General features: G+C 43.6%; 1 protein-coding gene across 1 annotated transcript in view; it reads left to right on the plus strand.

Annotated features, from left to right (window-relative positions):
• The first annotated feature begins 4,659 nt into the window (after positions 1-4,659).
• LOC122927371 overlaps positions 4,660-19,885 on the plus strand; it is a 37,864-nt gene continuing 22,638 nt past the window's right edge. Inside the window, exons 1-4 of the mRNA XM_044279161.1 lie at positions 4,660-4,710; positions 7,746-7,932; positions 14,978-15,115; positions 18,330-18,454. Of these exons, the coding sequence (XP_044135096.1) occupies positions 7,764-7,932; positions 14,978-15,115; positions 18,330-18,454 (432 nt within the window). The 5' untranslated portion in view covers positions 4,660-4,710; positions 7,746-7,763. The remainder of the gene's footprint in view (positions 4,711-7,745; positions 7,933-14,977; positions 15,116-18,329; positions 18,455-19,885) is intronic.

The raw sequence follows: 19,885 nt of genomic DNA on the forward strand, positions 1-19,885 counted from the left end.
CGTTTTAGCTACCTATTCATCAACTTCGCTAATTCTAGCAATCATATAGGAAAGTTTACTATAGAGACAGCTAAGTTTAATTCGCGATGCGATTATATTACTTAGCATTTTTTTTATAAATAGAATAATTATAATAATTATCAGGTATTATAATTATTCTATTTATAAAAAAAAAAAAGCAAAGTAATATAATCACATAGCGAATTAAACTTAGCTGTCTCTATACTAAACTTTCCTATATGATTGCTAGAATTAGCGAAGTTGATGAATAGGTAGCTAAAACGAAGATGAAGAATACTTCGTTATCTTCGTTTTGTGGAATATGACCAATACATTCGTCATATTCGCTAATTCTACCAAGCCAACCATAGTAAACCAGGTCCAAGTTGAAATCGCAATGCGATTAATATAACTCGAAGTAATCGCATGGCGATTTCAACTTAGTACTGCTATATTCCATATTCGTTAATTCTAGGCTAATATGGAATATAGCAGTGCAAGTTGGAATCGCAATTCGATTAATTAAAGTTATAATAATCGAATTGCGATTTCAACTTGGAGCTGGTTTAATATGGTTGACTTGGTAGAATATGGCGAATGTATTCGTCATATCCCTCATAACGAAGTATTCTCCATCTTTGTTTCAGCTACCTATTCGTCAACTTCGCTAATTCTAGCAATCATTTCAAATTGGAAAGTTGACTATAGAGACAGGTAAATTTTATTCGATATGCGATTATATTACTTAGCTTTTTTTAATAAATAGAATAATTATAATACTTGATATTTCAAATAATTCTATTTATAAAAGAAAAAAAGTAATCACATAGCGAATTAAACTTAACTGTCTCTATAGTCAACCTTCCTATTTGATTGCTAGAATTAGCGAAGTTGATGAATATGGAGCTAAAACGAAGATGCAGAATACTTAGTTATCCTCGTTTTGAGGAATATGACGAATACATTCGCCATATTCGCTAATTCTATCAAGCCAACCATAGTAAACCGGGTCCAAGTTGAAATCGCAATTCGATTATTATAACTTGAATTAATCGAATTGCGATTTCAACTTAGCACTGCTATATTCCATATTAGGCTAGAATTAACAAATATGGAATATAGCAGTGTTAAGTTGAAATCGTAATTCGACTATTATAACTTGAATTAATCGAATTGCGAATTCAACGTAATTCTCAAATCTGACAGTACATTCTAGTATATGGAGACGTTCCCATGGTGATGGGGACGCTCCATGAGCACGGAAGTCGGCAGAATCTGCAACGGGCACTGACTGGAGCAGAAAGGAAGCCAGGAATCCTAAGGACAGGTAAGAACAACTTTAGGGAAGTGGGAAAGAAAAAAATATAACAAAAAAAAAACTGAATATTCGAAATATCGATTTTATAGTACTATATTCTAAATATTTGCAAATTAGCGAAGTGCCGATATTTGCAAAAAAAAATAAAAATCGATATTCGAATATTCGCGCTCAAAACTAGTATACAATCATACAAAGATTTGTTTTTTTATGAAAGGGTAAATTGTTTGGGAACAGGTTTTATGCATATAGGCTACAAAGTAGTATCCAGGCATTGTTTACTGCTAAACCAGCAAATCTAGAATTATGCTAAAAATATTTTAAGGGATTTCTCTCTCAAGCAGGGCGGCGGTGACAGATTCCTTTGCAGACAACAGGATTAAAGTCCAAATTGAAGCTTTATTTTATGACACTCTGGCAATTTACAGGCAAACCCAGTTATAATGCACTAGGTACGGTGAAGCTCCAGCACCACTTTTTCGTTAAGGGCTTAGGCCAGTTGTGTATTGCCTCTACTTTATTGACCTGGGGTTTAACAGCCTTTTACCAATAATGTAACCCAGGTATTTTGTTTCCTCTAGACCTACTGCACACTTCTCAGGGTTTACGATTAGGCCAGCATCACTAATGGAGTCTATCATGGCCTGCACGTTCCAGAGGTGATTTTTCCAATCAGGTGAAAATGACCACATCATCAAGGTAAGCGGCAGCGTAGTCACAATGTGGCCTCAAGATTAGGTCCATCAACCTATGAAAAGTGGCAGGGGCTCAATGTAACTCAAACGGCATCACTGTGTACTGGAACAGCCCCTCTGGAGTGAAGAATGCTGTATTTTCTTTAGCCTCATCTGACAATGGTACCTGCCAATAACCCTTTGTAAGGTGAAGGGTTGTGATGTACCTTGCTTTCCCAAGCCTCTCAATAAGTTCATCTACTCTGTGCATGGGATACGCATCAAATTTTGACCCCTCATTTAGCTTCCGAAAATCATTGCAGATCCTCCAAGTCCCATTGGGCTTAGGGATTAATACAATGACCCCTAATTCAAGCATGCGCCTGACCTCCGAGGATACCGCTTTTCTGTGTGCTTCTGGTATCCTGTAGGGCTTTAGATTCACCTTACACGTAATGTTCTATCAGTGCCTGGGGGCTCCCCTCTGCTCGTTGGGTTTGAGTCACAGGAGTCTCTCAAAGTGCAGCAATCTGCTCTATTAACAAATGAATAGTTTCCTGCTGCTGTGCCATGGCCTGTTGTTGGACTTGTAAGGCTTCTTCATATGTCTATTTATCCTCGGCATGCAACCTTTGCTGTTGCTCCATGCCCTGTCGTTGCTGCGCAATGGCCTGTTCATGCCTTAGGTTAGCTTGCACCAGCTGCTTCATCATTTCCTCCATGGCACTTGATGCACTTTGCATTGTAGTTGCAGCTTTTACCCAGGATATTAAAGCATCATACTGCCACGCTGTTGTCCTTTGCAATTTGCTGCTGCCCGCATCCTCCACGAATTGTAAGGGATTTCTCTCTCAAGCAGGACGGCAGTGACAGATTCCTTTGCAGACAACAGGATTAAAGTCCAAATTGAAGCTTTATTTTATGACACTCTGGCAATTTACAGGCAAAACCAGTTATAATGCACTAGTTACGGTGAAGCTCCAGCACCACAAAACATAAACCAAACAAAATAAACGCCTGCCCATCTGGGCTCTAACTAAATACAAATAAGTTTCTAGATCACCTACTGAGCAAAGGTCACACACACAGAATCCGGCATCTCTATGCAGCAAGGCAGCCCTCTTCCAAGACTTTTCCAGGCATAACTCGCTCAGACTGACAGCCTGGGATGTGCTTTTATTTTCCCCTAACAATCTCCGCTGGCCCTTGAGCTGTTAACAAAACTGTTTCAGCAACCTACACCTTGCTGAAACCACTTTAGCTTTCTGGATTTTACTTACCTCACCCAGTTGAAGAACCTGGGTGAGATATACACCCCTTCCAGGACTTTTCTATACACTTTACCACAATATGCTATAAAAGTCCAATGAAAAAAAAACAAAAACATAACTTTTTCTTTTACATGAACATGCCGCCTAGAAATTATGCAATGCCTTACCAACATCCCTATTTGCAAAACCATACCCGAAAATATTCCCTCCTGGCATTTTTTTGTACAGATGACATACCTATCCATGCATCTATTACAAACTGCTTACTCATAACAATGGAACATTTTTATTGGATCACTTTATGGATATTTTTTATAAACACATGCTATGATTAAGGACGCATCTTAATGGATTCTATATAAAGCTCTATTAATTACTTTGATTCCAAGTGCTGGCCAGACTTTTTTTTTACCATGCTAATATTGTGACATTATCCTTTTTCACCATGTATGATAACAGCACAAGTTACAACTGCAGTAATAGCATAGGTAATTTTAAATAAGTAAAATCTTCTGATTTATTGTATTTGTGTACTTAGTAGCATGGTATGGACAGTTTAGGGTTAACCCATGGTTTCTCCTCTTAGGTTGCCAAGAGATGGAACTAGGTCTGCCCCCTGGTTAGTCAGTGAGTAGCATGAGTCTAGCTGAAGAACAGGGTACATGATACATGATCATGATCCTTAGAGCTAGACCCAAGCTCAGAGAACCTTTATCTCTGAGACTTCTATAGCCAAGGAACCTACTTTATGATCAAAACTGCTCCAGAGAAAAGGAAATTCAGAGGGTCCAGAATCTACAAGCTCATGCATTGGAGTCACTTAGCAAGGTATTGTTCATGTTTAAGGCAGAGAGACCTTACTGCTGTGAGAGGGAACATTGCTAGCCCACCCTTCTGCGCTTTGAGATGAGTTGGCCATCGGCACGCTCAGCCCAAGAATTTGAAGAAGCATTTAACAAAAACATCATTGCATTGCTAAGGTTCTGAAGAGAGAGATACTGTACTTTCGAGAGAATAAAAAGGAGTACTACAACCTCCAACCTGCTGTCTATACATTGCTATCGGGGAAGGAATTGCACAGCAATCTACTTGGAACTGTGCCTTGTCACTGTCACTTTAGGCAGTGCCCAGTCTGGAAAATACGAATCTCTTTATCTGCTGACAGTAAGCACAGATTTTAAAAATAATGACCCCTTTAAATGCAAACTACATTAGAATTGTGCCTGACTTTCATAATATAGTGATTAATTTTTGGTGACATAAGGCTGTCAAACCCTCTAATAATTGAGGCTACACTCATCAGCAGCTGAGCTGGAGGCGGACATGAATTGTGGGAGAATTATGCAATACCTGGGAATCTGTAACACCCACATACCTCAGTACGAATAAATAGTCCTAGAGACACAGCAACTGAGGAATCCAGGGTGCGAGGACTGAGGAGGAACAGGTAAGTGGCTGGGCAAGTCTGTGATACAATCTGGTTTCAGACAAGAATGAAATCTGATTTTAATGCTTGATGCCTTATCTCCCACAACATCTGGTGTCAGGGGAGATGCAGATGGCCCCCATACACATTAGGTGGTTGTCCAGTCCTGTCGCAAGCAGCAGGTTTTGTTTATACACAACTAAGGTATATGGCCAGCTTAAAATTTTCAAAAAAAGCAGACACCTCCCCCCCCCCCCCCCCCACACACACACACTTTATCTTGTACTTACCACCAAAACAACTCCATAACTGATTTTGAGGCACAGAAAGGCTGCAAGGCCTGTTCTGGGTCCTGTAGGGCATGCGCATCTCCCGGCTCTTAATGGGTCAATGTCCGATTGCCTCAATCTCTGCCAGACAATGTTTGGTCACCTTAGAGTATTTAAGGCACCTTTCCGTGCCTGAGCTTTAGGCTCCTAGCTTGCTGGTTTACCAAACTATGCTCTTTTACCGATTCTGATTACCACTGCCTGCCGTGACTTCTGCCTGTTTATTGTATTGACCCCCTGCTGCCTGCCCTGACCTTGGATTGTTTCACGGATATGCACTGCCTGCCTGCCCAGACCTTGGCCTGTTTCTGTCTACGAGTATTGTGTGATTCCTCAGGACTTCACCTGGGGTCTCTGACCCCCCCCCCCCAAGGGTCAGCAGACAACCACACCAGGACTATTCCACAAGGTAGGAGCCTGGTGGCTCTCCTCTAGCTAATTCATTTTGTAGCCCAGGACACAATGAATAACACATGAAAGTTATCCTATTAAAAGGCAATTTAAAATCTCATAGAGTCAGAAGAATTTGGGAATACACAGTTTGACACACTGAACACTGGACTGAATTTGTCCCAAGGATTTATGGCGCATTACAAGATCTAAAGATAGACAGTATGGGGTGGGGTGGGGTGGGGGGGGTGGTGGTCTATGAGATAACATCAATTTAGAGACCATAAAACCTTCACACAGCTTATCTGTAAGATAATTAAATACTTCAGGTGTTTTGGGTATTTTGTTATTTTTTTCATATTTAATGTCCTTTTATTACATTATGTATCTTCTCTTTTTTATATACATTGCTGTTGCTTCAGACACCGTTATATTATGCCTCATGATGAGACCTAAGTTGTCTCGAAACCTCGCTATATAACATCAGTACTTTTATTTTCGTTAGGCTACATGCACACAACTGTATGTGTTTTGCGGTCCGCAAAAAAAAACTGATGACGTCTGTTTTTTGGGCGGATCCATTGTAACAATGCCTATCCATGTCCGGAAAACAGACAAGAATAGGACATGTTCTATTTTTTTTTTGCGGGGCTACGAAACGGACATACTGATTGAAATGAATGGGTCTGCATCCTATCCGCAAAAAAAATGGAACAGACCCGGAAACAAAATACGTTCGTGTGCATGTAGCCTTAGGCATTAAAAGGTAAAATACTTATTTTGTTTTTCTTTATGAGAGCAATAAGCCAGTTTTCTACTGGCTCACACGGTACCAGACTTTATTTCTTTACAAATATATTGGGGGTCATTTATCAAGCTGGCGTAAAGTGGAACTGGCTTAGTTACCAATAGCAACCAATAAGATTCATTTTGGACAGCTCCTCTAGAAAATGAAAGGAGGAATCTGATTGGTTGCTGTGGGCAACTAAGCCGGTTCTACTTTGCACCAGTTTGATAACTGACCCCTATATACCTTTAGTTACACACCTTCTACATACTTACCTCTGCTGCAGGCACTCCTACCCCCTCACGTTTCTGTCTGTCTCTACAAAGCAGATGCCTGGGTTAAGTTACAACAGCTAGTAAGAAGCCTTGGCTGTTGTAACTTAAAGAGGACTTGTCACCAAAAAATGCAATGCAATCTTACAGAACCATGTTATAGAGCAGAAGAAGCCAAGTAGATTGACATACAATATATTTTTATCGGAAAAGATTCAGTAAAACCTGTAATTAAGACATTTATATGTCTGCTTTTCTACTGTGATTGTCCATATTGCTTCCTTTGCTGGCTGGATTCATTTTTCCATCAAATTATACAGGGGTTATGACCACCCAGTAATCCAGCAGCGGTGGCCATGCTTGCGCACTATAGGAAAAGGTGCAAGCTTCTCTGGTGAGGGCGCCTAGGCTGGAGCTATTTCCGATAGTGTCCAAGTACGGACACCGCTGATGGATTGCAGAGTGGTTGTTGCCCCTGGATAAGAACAGTGTATAATGCAATGGAAAAATAAACCCAGCCAGCAAAGGAGGCAATATGGACAATCACAATACATTAGTAAGTGCCTTGTATTACCTTTCTCTACGTGATAAATGCCATTTGCTGAAGTTGGACAACCCCTTTAAGAGTCCATTCACATGTCCGCATTATGGGTCCACATCCATTCCGCAATTTTGCAGAACGGGTACGGACCCATTCGATGGCGCCGCAAAAGATGTGGACATCACACTGTGTGCTGTCCGCATCCACACTTCCGTTCCAGTGCCCCACAAAAAAATGGAACATGTCCTAATCTTGAAGAAAAGGCATTTCTATTATAGTTTCGGCCATGTGCGGTCCGCAAAATGCGGAACGCACATGGCTGGTATCCGTGTATTGCGGACATGTAAATGGGCCCTAAAGCAGCAGAGGTGGATGAGGTTGGAGGAAGGCAAGATCTCAATTTGCATTTTGCACCCCTTTCCACGTGCCTACAAACGTATTTTCTTTCGGTGTCCGTTCCGTTTTTTTTGCAGACCATATGCGGAACCATTCATTTTAATGGGTCCACAAATAAAACGGAAGTTACTCAGTCTGCATTCCATTTCCGTATGTCCGTATTTCCGTTCTGCAAAAAAAAAAAACATGTCTTATTATTGTCCGTTGCTCTGTTCTGCAAAATACATACGGTCGTGTGCATGAGCCCTTGGGGGGGGGGGGGGGGGCATTTGATTTGAGAGATCATATAAGGCCACCGGCTTCATAACCCTACATAACGTTTCCTTTTTTATGTGTTTCAGACCAGAGAGAATCCAGACATGACACCAATGATGAATAATTACTATTTTCAATATCAGTTTCCTGTAAAGCCAATCATTTACCCAACCCCTCCATACATGAGCATTAGGAGGGATGGGATCGAAGTGGTCCGGTTTCCTGTGAGGAGCCGCAAATTGATGGATATGATCAAAAAATTTGATCCAAATGGTGAGAAATTATATAATAATTCACAGGCTTTAAAAGGGGTATTCCACAGGGATCATGTTAATTATAACCAGGGTTGGAGTGGGTTAAAATAACCAAGCATCAGTACTCACCTCACCGACACATCAGAGAGTAAAATAGCCATACATCAGAATATATTGCGGTTTTATTTTTTTTCTGTGACATTACATATAGGGGGTCATTTATTAAGATCAGCGTTTTAGACGCCGGTCTTAATAACCCCGTGTGCTGGCGGTCCAATCTTCAGCTGATTGTATCACTTTATACAAGGCCAAACCACTGGAGCAAGGGATGCTCAACCTGCGGCCCTCCAGCTGTTGTAAAACTACACCGCCCACCATGCCCTGCTATAGACTGCCCGGGCATGCTGGGAGTTGTAGTTTTGCAACAACTGGGGGCGCAGGTTGGGCATCCCTGCTCTAGAATGTACAATTCTTTAGATTTGCACACAAAAAAGCAAATATGGCATCATCACATGGCCTATATTAGGCTACTTTCACACCAGCGTTAATAATTTCCGGTATTGAGATCCATCATAGGGTCTCTGTACTGGAAAAAAACGCTTCCATTTTGTCCCCATTCATTGTCAATGGGGACAAAAAGTAACTGAACAGAACGGAGTGCTCCAAAATGCATTCCATTCCGTTCTCATACCGGAGAGCAAATCGCAGCATGCTGCAGTTTTTTTTCTGTCCTGGGATGTGGAGCAAGACGGATCTGCTTTCTCTGCCACAATAGAAAACGGATCCGTCCCCCACTGACTTTCAATGGAGTTCAAGACGGATCCGTCTTGGCTATGTTACAGATAATACAACCGGATGCGTTCATAACGGATGCAGATGGTTGTATTATCAGTAACGGAAGCGTTTTTGCTGGATCCGGTAGTGTGAAAGTAGCCTTAGCCAATAGAAGCTCACAGGTCCTTCATTCACTGCCTAGCTGACATGCACACAGTCACACGGTCCTTATTGGCCAGTAGAAGCTCGCAGGTCCTTCAGTCTTCTCCTCACTGACAGAAACACCAGTGGGGTTACTTATCAAACTGGCGTAAAGTAGAACTGGCTTAGTTGCCCATAGCAACCAATCAGATTCCACCTTTGATTTTTGACAGCACCTTTGGAAAATGAAAGCAGGAATCTGATTGGTTGCTACAGGTGTAGTGTCCCACTAGGTATGGGTGGGCACTACACAAGGGTCAATTGGTGTGCGCATTACTCTTACTCACAAGGAACAGAAATGTCATATTTTATTCTGCATTTAATGTATGTTTTACTGTGTTGTTAGATGCAATGTACCCCTGTCTAATGCAGCAGCAGGCCTAGTTGGGTGTAATTAGACATCCCAGACACTAGAGGGAGATAGGGAGCCCCTAGTATAAATGTCCAGGCCCAGACAGGGAGAGGGAGTGCAGAGTCAGGAGTCTGAGAGGACAGAGGCCAGTAAGCCTGCTCCTGACATGCAGCTGGATAGCCCTGGCTGCTAGTGATGTCCAGGAGGCTGTTGAGAAGCTCCAGCCTGCCTGAAGAACAAGAGAGCCTAAGGCAGCTCAGTCGAGATACCCCAGTTGCAGGATCCAACCTCCTGGGAGAAACCTACAGTTACCCACCTGATAAGAGGAGTCGACCCAGGGTAAGCAAAGTGACCCTGATAGGCAGAAGAACTTAGGAACCATTGCAAGCAGTATAATACCTGAGGAAGGAAGTAACCAAGGATATAAGCCACCCTTTTAGGCATCCGGGCCTTGGGAATTATCAAGCCAGAGTGGGAGTTCTAGAAAGGACAGTGTACATGATTCTGGGAAAAGTACAACCTGCTGATGAGTGCTTGTGGAATTTACCCTCAGTGTAACTTGCATGACTATTGCCTGCCATATTTGTGAATAAGCCCCTTTTGTGGAACTGTAATACAGAGACTATACTACTCCCTGCTGTACAAAGTTGGATTGTCCAGTAAAGTTTCCGTTTGGTTCACTGCATACTTGTGTACCGTTATCTTTCCAACCATCAACCGGCGTGCCACCGGCCAAAGGCACTGGCGTCACGAATACCACAGGGACCTTGCCCCAGGCACACAAAATACCTGTAACATCCAGGGCACCTCAACTACCATCAGGCCTGGTCCCTATCTACAGAGCGTGCCCCAGAGGAACTGTGTCTACCTCTCCTTCACTGCCACGCGCCTGCCCAGGGTTCTGCAAATATAGTGAGTACCCTCGATTGCCCATAACTGTGACCTCACTTCATCATCCCCTGCAGGTCTGGCGTGTTGCACAGGCATCTAAGCCAGTTTACACCGTTTGATAAATGACCCACAGGTTTAAAAAAAAAAGACTGCCATTTTTCTTCACTGTTGAAAGGCCCCTGTGAATGTCACATGGTTATTAGGGCCACTGTGGATATCACTGTTATGGGGGGCACTGTGGCTATAACTGTTATGGAGGGCACTGTGGATATCACTGTCATTGGGGGCACTGTGGTTATCACTATCATTGGGGGCACTGTGGATATTACTGTCATGGTGGGGAGCACTGTGGATATCACTATCATTGGGGGCACTGTGGACATCACTGTTATCGGGGGCACTGTGGACATCAATGTTATCGGGGGCACTGTGGACATCACTGTTATCGGGGGCACTGTGGATATCACTGTTATCGGGGGCACTGTGGATATCACTGTTATCGGGGGCACTGTGGATATCACTGTTATCGGGGGCACTGTGGATATCACTGTTATCGGGGGCACTGTGGATATCACTGTTATCGGGGGCACTGTGGATATCACTGTTATCGGGGGTACTGTGGATATCACTGTTATCAGGGGCACTGTGGATATCACTGTTATCGGGGGCACTGTGGATATCACTTTTATTGGGGGCACTGTGGCTATCTTTTAATCCGTAGAGAACCCAGGACCAGCGCCGTACATGCAAGCGATGCGATTGGCTGGAACAACGCTCCAGCCAATGGCACTGCTACAGCAGCAGAGGGAACAGTAAGAATCCCTCGGCATGCAGCCATTGTAGCTGAAGACTGCATGCAGAGTGGACCTGTGCCCCTCTGTGCCGTATCTACTGGGACTTGAGGTTCACCACCACTGCATTTACTGGTACCTGTAAAGAAGAAGAAAGAAGAGCATCTGGAACATCTGCTGCAGTGATTTTTTTTTTTTTTTTTGTCTGGAGCAGAAGTTCCAGATCCCTAATCCACCCGCCCCCTTCTCAAGCCCTAATTCCTGTCCCTATACACTTTTTCTGTGTGCAAGCTGTGAACACCAAGCGCTAATCAGTCCATAATCCACTGTTCAGCACCTAGGCTCATTTTTTGGTGCAGATATTTTTTTTTGCTGATTTTGTAAATTTAATGGTGGCCCAAACCAATTTATACGCCCAACAAATTATTGTTCAGAACGCTACATCACCATACACTAGACCCCTAGATTGGACTGCAGTAAGTGCAGCAGAGATGATGAAGTTTTAGGGACTCGTGCTGCATATGGGCGTAGTAAAGAAACCAAACATTAGACAGAATTGGAGTTCGGACATTTTCTACCAGACTCCAATTTACAGTAAGACATGGGGGCGATTTGAGTCAATTCGGAAATTCCTACACTACAATGACAATTCACAATGCCCACCCCAAAATGACCTGACATTTGACCGTTCAAGGTTAGGCCCGTCCTTGACCACTTTAACACCAGGTTTGCTGATAAAAATGTCTGTGTAGATGAGTCCCTATTACTTTTCAAAGAGAGGATTAGATTACCCCAGTACCTGCTTAGCAAACGGGCAAGGTATGGCATTAAGATTTACAAACTTTGTGAGAGTAGCACTGGGTACACCCACAAGTTCTGCATTTACGAAGGAAAAGATTCCCGGACAGAACCCCCAGAATGCCCCCCCTTCCTAGGAGTTAGTGGGAAGATTGTGTGGGACTTACTGCACCCACTGCTAGATAAGGGTTACCACCTCTATGTGGATAACTATTATACCAGCATACCCCTATTCATGTCCCTAACTGCCAGAGGTACTGTGGCTTGCGGCACAGTGCGGCAAAAATCAGAGAGGCCTCCGTAGATCCCTGGTAGGGCAACCACTGAGAATGGGTGAAAGTAGGGCTCTCCTCCATGAGAACATGCTGACGGTAAAGTACAAGGACAAGAGGGACGTCCTTGTACTGACCACCATTCACACTAACGCCAACTCCCCTGCTCCTGTACGAGGTACCACAACCACTACCCCAAACCAGTTTGCATCCTGGACTACAATAGGCACATGGGAGGGGTGGATCTTTAAGATCAAGTTCTGTAGGGCACAGTGCCACACAAAAAGCAAAAGTGTGATACAAAAAGTTGGCCGTACATACACTGTACAGGTGGCAATGTGCAATGTGTACGTGCTATTTCAATCTGCAGGCCACACAGGAACTTTCCTTCAGTTCCAAGAGGTGGTTATCAAGGCCCTAATTTTTCAAACCCAGGCCGGGGAGGGTCCCAGTACTTCTGGAAGTCATGGTGCCTGTGTTGTACCAGGGCAACATTTTCCAGGTCAAGGTCCCCAGACAGCAAGGAAGGGAAGGACCCCAAAAAAGATGCAGGGTGTGTTCCAAAAGGGGGATAAGAAAAGACACCATTTACCACTGTGAAACCTGCCCTGAAAAACCTGGCCTGTGCATGCAGGAGTGTTTTAAAATCTACCTTTCTTCCATGGAATATTAATTTAATGTCATCCATGATGTATCCTGTAGTTTCACCACCTTATATCTCTGATTTAGCCCACATAGCTTACAGATCCACTTTTCACCAACCACTACATATTCATTTCTGTGAAACACCTGTTAGGACAAAAGTGCCCTTTCTATCCCTTAAAGGGATTCTGTCACCTCTCATAACACAAATTCAGATTTTAAACCAGTCATGATCCACAGATTACCTTGAATCGGCTTTGCTGTTCTATACTGTAATCCGTCCAGTAGTTTTTCTGAAAAACAACTTTTATAATTATGCTAATTAATCCTGAATGTGCCCAGAGGGGCGTTATGTTCCACGTTGTGTGCCCAGTAACGCCCCTCTGCAGTGCCCAAAACGCCTTCCTCCTGAATCCCTAACCGCCCACAGCGTCTCATCCCTCTTCTCCCCCTCCCTGATGGCCGAGCGAAGTCTCGCGCAGACGCAGTACCCACTGAGGGCTGCGCCAGTGCGATTTGCTGGAGACTGAGGGCGGGAGCTTCATCGTCGTCACTGGGCATGCGCCGAGCCCAGTGACGTCCGATGCTCGCTCTTCCCTCAGTCTCCACCAGACCCCACAGAACAGCCTGCCCGATCTGGCATTGCAGGACGCTGCTAGAGTGACATTCAGCCCCGCTAACTATAATGGGGTCTGGTGGAGATCCGGCAAATATGCCAATAATCGGACGGACCAATCTAAACCTGAAATATGTCTAAACAGCTGGCCCCTGATAGAACAGTACTATCCTTGTCCGTTATGCGGACAATAATTAGACATGTTCTATCTTTGAATGGAAATACGGAAACTGAAGGCATACAGAGTATCTTCTGTTTTTTTTTTGCGGATCCATTGAAATGAATGGTTCCGTATATGGACTGTATACAGAACACAAAATACAGAATGGAAACGGAAAAAAAAACTTTTGCGTGCACGAGGCCTTAGGCCACGTTCACATCACTGTTTTGTTTTCCGTTCTGAACTGTCAGGACAATAGAACATTTAAATAAATGTATCCTTTATTTTTAGCATCCAATGTGCTTATTTTGCATCTGTTTTTGTCAGTTCCATCAGAGATCTGCTATTTTAGATAGGACAAAAAGTCCTGCGCGGAGATATTTACTTGAATTCTTATTATCCATTTTTAAAGAAAATAATCTATTCTTCTGACAGATCAGAAGAACGGAAATCAAAATGGTGATGTGAACATGGCTTTATCGGGTGTTTTCACATTTATTACACACTTGTACATTTTGGGCATCATTTATGAAACTGTTGTATAGTAGAACTGTCTTAGTTGCCCATAGAAATGAAACGTCAGGGCACATCTGACCTTCAAAATATACCCCATTGCTGCTCCATGTCTTCCTTTGGTTTCTTAGGGCTCATGCACACGACCGTTTTGCGGTCCGTTCTTCATGAATCCGTTGTTCCATATCTGAGTTTTTTTTTCTCTGATTTAAGTCCTCTTCCGTTACGGTATTCCACAAAACATATCTGTATGGTTTCCGTATGCGATCCGTTTTTTGCGGATCAGAAACGGAAACAGTAACTTATTAATCCCCAAACACATGAGCAATATGGGCTGGGCATAGCATTTGTACAGTATGGATCCGCAAAATACAGATGGGTTTCAAGTGCGTTCCGACATTTTTGGCGGACCCATTGACTTGAATGGGGCCTCGGACCATGATTTGCAGACAGTAATAGGACATGCACTACTTTTTTGCGGAACGGAAATACGGAAACGTACCTTCCGTTGTTTTTGCAGACCCTTTGAAATGATTGGTTCCGCATACGGTCCGCAAAAAAAATGGAAAAGGAAAGAAAATACGTTTGTGTGCATGAGCCCTTAGAGGATAGTCAGTGTCTGCTTCTCTTGACCCCGGAGATACCATGACGTAGAACTTTCCTGGCATGAGAGGTGCAAAAGAAAGACCTTCTGGGCAGCAATGCTGGACCTAGCAGAAAGGGCTGAGCTCAGGATAGCTGGTAAGGGGGGCAGGCATTTTGACATCGAGCTAGGCGCCTAGTAATACAAAAATTTGACCCCATACAGTTTGCATTAACAAGTGGGCATTTTTTGGGCCACATTAAAGATCCGATCAGTCAACCAATGAGCGCTGACTGTGTTCACATGGGGCATGAGCATTTGTCGGAACATTCATTCAGCCCATGTAAATGGACCTTAAAACGTTAACCTATAGGGCCATCACCAAGTTTACTGTATGGGGCCCCAATATTTCTGATGGCGGCCCAGCCTGTAACATTCGACAAAGTCATGATCACGTGTGTTTGTTTTCAGATATCACTTACATTGAAGATGGCAGTTTCTTTGAACGTTTCCCAAATGATGCCACCTCCATTCAAGATACTTCAGATAAATATTTTGTCATAAGTGGTGAAAGTGTGCGGGCAAAGTGGATGCAGCAATCTAACACAGGTATGGACTGCTTGTCTTTTTTAAAGGGGTTATCCCATCATAATGATCACTGTTAAATCTGTTAATGATTTGACAGGGATCATTTTTGTAAATATACTTTATTAACAAATTCCCACCGATTAGGATAAAATTCATCCCCACTTACCTTATTGTTGTGACTCGGTCTCCCCTGGTTACGACCACCGCTCTTCTCCAAAATCCCGGTCGCGCTTGCCCAGAAGACTTCTTCTTTTCTCCCGGCCGGGCCGCTTGCTGTTCTGAACGCGCACGCTGCCGCGCATGCGCGACGGTGACTTCTTCCCAGCCAGAATAGTACAGAGCCGCGAACACACATGCCGGCTCTGTACTATACTGGGCAGAAATAAGTCACCATTGCGCATGCGCGGCGGCGTGCGCGTTCAGTCCAGCGCGCGGCACGGCCAGGAGAAGACTTCAATCAAGATGAAGCCCGCCCCCAGCCAGAATCCAGGAAGTGAACGCGCGGTGGCAGCAGGTAAGTTTAAAAACGCAAATGTGGGATAACCCCTTTAAGCCTTTACAGTGGCAATTGAATATTTTTCTAGGTCATCAGTGCTATTTCCCAGCCTTACTGTTTTGTAGAAGGTGTAAAATATAATAAGTCATACTCGCCTCCATCGATCCTCTGCTGCTCCTGTTCCGTCACTCCCTAGATCCCTGATGGTCTCTGCTTCTTGGTCCCTCTCAACACACAGGAAATGCCTGTGATTGGCTGAGCCGGCATTTCCTGTTTGTCGAGAGGTAATAGGAAACAGAAACCAAAGAGAACCTAGAGAGTGACGGAACGTGAGCAGCTGGGGATACTAGAGGTGCGCCTTTTTTTATGCCACTATGAGCCTTTTAATTCCTTAGAGAGGACCTTTTACCACTCCTGAGAGTCCTGAACTACATGTTTTAATAGCTTCATGCATTCCCCATGTAATAAGCCTGGAGCATCTATTCTTATGTCTCTATGTTGTGGCATTTTTTTATTACTGGATGAATTGCTAGCAGTCTGCAGTAAGGGTACAGAGGGGAAGAAACAAGTTAGGGGTGTAACTGGCCAGCTAAGACCTGTCCTAGGTTGCTAATATAGCTTATATGTTTATACAGCTAGACCTGCCAATAACCTTAATACAGTTCCTATGTAAGTGTGTTAAAGACAAAAGCAGAGTTATTTACTGTAACTTCATTTTTTGGATGTCATGTAATAGTTATATTTTGTGTTCACAGAAGCAGAAAAGTTAATATGCCTTTAAGATTCATTATATGAATGTAGGTAAGCTCAATGACACAGCAGACACAACAGAAATCATAGAGTTAAACTGTTGTTGCTGGGCAGGCGTTTTGACCAATCACAGCCAGCCTCACACATAGCAGGCGTTTTGACCAATCACAGCCAGCCTCACACACAGCCTGTGTGGGAAATTCCCCTAGCAGGAGCTGCTAGAATCATTACACTAAAGGAGAGGAGCTGAACAGACATTCACTCCACAAAGAGCTGTGTTTTATGGAAGTAGAGAGGCCAAAATAGGCATTTAGTACAGTATCAGCCCTTATGCCTCTCATTAGCCCCTATTATGCCTCTCATTAGCCCCATTATGCCTCTCATTAGCCCCATTATGCCTCATATGCCTCTCATTAGCCTCCATTATGCCCCCATAAAATAAAATAAACACTTACCTCTCTGCTCTTGGACGCCGCTGCTCCTCACCGCCCGCTATCCTCTTCCTCCTGCGTTCGGCTGTGCTCTGAACTGGCGCGCACAGGGTGACGTCACAAAGCGCCTCACACTGTGCGCAGCCCTGCACAGCTGACAGCCGAGGACCAGGAAGTGGTAAGTATATAGCATTCACCGCTTCCTGGTCCTCTGGTACTAATGAGCGCTTCCAAAATGGAAGCGCTTCATTAGTATTCACCGGCCAGCAGGTTTGATTAGGGTGTGCCCAGGCACACCCATTGTGCTTGCCTATGGTTAGTATTGTGATTAGAACTGTATACTGAACCAGTTATATGTGTGTTTACTTACAGTTCCACCAAATTACAAATTGCGACCAAATTCCATACAAATTCAAATTCCATATTTCAATCCAAATTGCATACAACCATACCAGATCCTACTCAACCAATCTGCAAATAGTTACTGCAAACTGCAAACCAAGTTGAGCAACTGAACTATCAGTTAGACCTCAGATATGCCTCTCAGAGAGATCATGTGCTTAAATAACTAAAAGTGAGAGTACAGATACTGAAGAGAGAAATATATCCACCATTTTATGTGGAATGACAAGATTGAACAGTTGAACCACCATCTTATGCATACCGCCATTTGTGATACTTTATTCAACACATGTTTTGTACATGGACTATCTGCTGCGGAGACGACAGTGTTATATATGAAGAAAAGGTGAAGTTAATAAAGAAGTTATTTCAAGAACTTGGTGTGCTCTAGAACGTCGCTAGAGGAATTACAGAGTAATAGACAGGCTAGTTAGACAAAAAAGTCATAGATATCCGAAATTTTCTAATGCCACAGCGCAAAAGGCACTTCATAGTGCTGCGCCTGCCACAAAAGGGGTGTGTCCCTGCACAATCTGAAAATGGCAGTATTGATTGGATAGTTAGACTATGCAGGGACACACCCCCAACTGGTTACCACCCCTCTGTACCCTTACTGCAGACTGCTAGCAATTTATTCATAACTTCTAGCAGGTAGAATAAAAGAATGGCACAACATAGAGCCATAAGAATAGATGCTCCAGAATTGTTATTACATGGGGAATGCATGAAGCTATTAAAATAGGCATGTCAGGAGAGGTGAAAGGTCCTTTTTAGCAACCGCAGGCTGTCTTTTGATGGTTAGTGGTGCAGGTACCTACTCTAATGACGAGCTGTTACTAACAGTTCCTGATCTTAGAGCATACACCCGATTATGGTTGCGATCGGGGAAGCTCTGATCCCAGCCATATAACCCTTTGAGTGCCACAGTTTGTGACCACAGCATGATCAAAGGGATCTTCCCTCCTTGATTAGAGGACCCAGTGACCCGATCAGAGACTGCAGTCAGCACCTTGGTGTAATCTATGATGCCACTTTCCTAGATAATCAAATCATGTTATTTTTTTAGAATTGCACATTTATGTATGATACTATTATCGCAATCCATATTTTCATACTGTTTACACGGTACAAACATTTTCTACATTTACTATCCTAGCACCAAAATTCAAGATCACTTTCCACGAAACAAGAGAAAACAGGTGTGTTATCACCCTACAAGTCAAAGACCAGGACCTGTATCTATCATATAAACCTAACCCAGACAAGCAGCTCAAAGTGTTGGTGAGCTTCTTTTTTGTTGTATCTTCATAAATCCTCATCTGTCTGACTTTCGCCGTCCTCCATATATATTAAAGAGGGAGATTTATCATTCAGTTTTCTGACCGAAAAAAAAAGCTGCAAACCCTGTGTTCAGGGGTGCACCACCAATGAGGCCTGCTGAGGCAATCGCCTCAGGCAGCACCTGGTAGGGGCAAGATGGGGGCAGCAGACGGGCCATGGGCAATGAGCGCTTTCATTGTGGCAAAGGGATTAGGTTAAGAAATTGGCATGGGGGGGCGCCGTTTCAGTTTTCTCCTCAGGCAGCAGAAAGGCTAGGGGCACCCCAGCCTGTGTTTGCGACTTTTTAAAATGCCACTTTCAACAAATTTATTTATTTATTTGAGTACCAAAATAATTTTTAGAAATTCTTTTTCCTTTTTTTAAGTTTAGGGCTCATGCACACGCCCGTGTGCACCCCGCATCACTGATGCGGACCCTTTCACTTCAATGGGTCCGAAAACCCAGAGATGCGGTGCGGCAGCACGGATCGGAACCCCACTGAAGCACTACAGAGTGCTTCCATGGTCTTTCTGGCCGTGCCTCCGCACTGCAAAAAAGTAGTGCATGCACTACTTTTTTGCGGTGCGGACCATTGGATGGGGGTCGCGGACATGTGCACGAGCCCTTAATTTGGAGGAAAACTCCAATTTTTTTTTTCTTATATATTAAGGCTCCGTTCACACATCCGCAATTTTGTTCCGCATTTTGCGGAACGGAATTGCGGATCCATTCATTTCTATACGGAATTGCGGACCCATTCATTTCTATTGTCTTCCGGGTCCACAATTCCGTTCCCCCAAAAAAATAGAACATGTCCTATTCTTGTCTGCAATTGCGGACAAGAATAGGCATATTCTATTAGTGCCGGCAATGTGTGGTCCGCAAAATGAGGGATGCGCATTGCCGCTGTCCGTGTTTTGCGGATCCGCAAAACACACACGGATGTGTGAATGGACCCTAAAAATGACACAAAAATTTAATTATTGCAATGAGTTCCCTATTTTGTGATCGTTTTCATACATAACATGTATAGGTTTGAGAGAACGGGCGAATATGGTGACGGTTTCTGTTAGTGACTGCATTTTTATTTTATTTTTTACAGAGATTTGCTGCCGGCACAGGAGAAGGCAGACGCGGTAATAAACCGCTCCGGTCTTCTCCTCAGGGTCCCTGCTGTGTCTGTCAGCCGGGACCCGACCTGCTCCTGCTAGATTGCTGATCAGTGCTGGGATTAAAGAGCTGCCTGCATGTCTATATACGTGCTATCTGCCCGGGGCATGTGCAGATAGGATGTATACACAGTGGGCAGTCAGGAAGGGGTTAAGGACGGAATCAAAACAGAACCCTTTAGAGGCATTCCGTTTTGCTCCATCCTAATACATTTCTATGGAT

Source organism: Bufo gargarizans, chromosome 2 (assembly GCF_014858855.1).
Source record: "Bufo gargarizans isolate SCDJY-AF-19 chromosome 2, ASM1485885v1, whole genome shotgun sequence".
NCBI classification, from domain to species: Eukaryota; Metazoa; Chordata; class Amphibia; order Anura; family Bufonidae; genus Bufo; species Bufo gargarizans.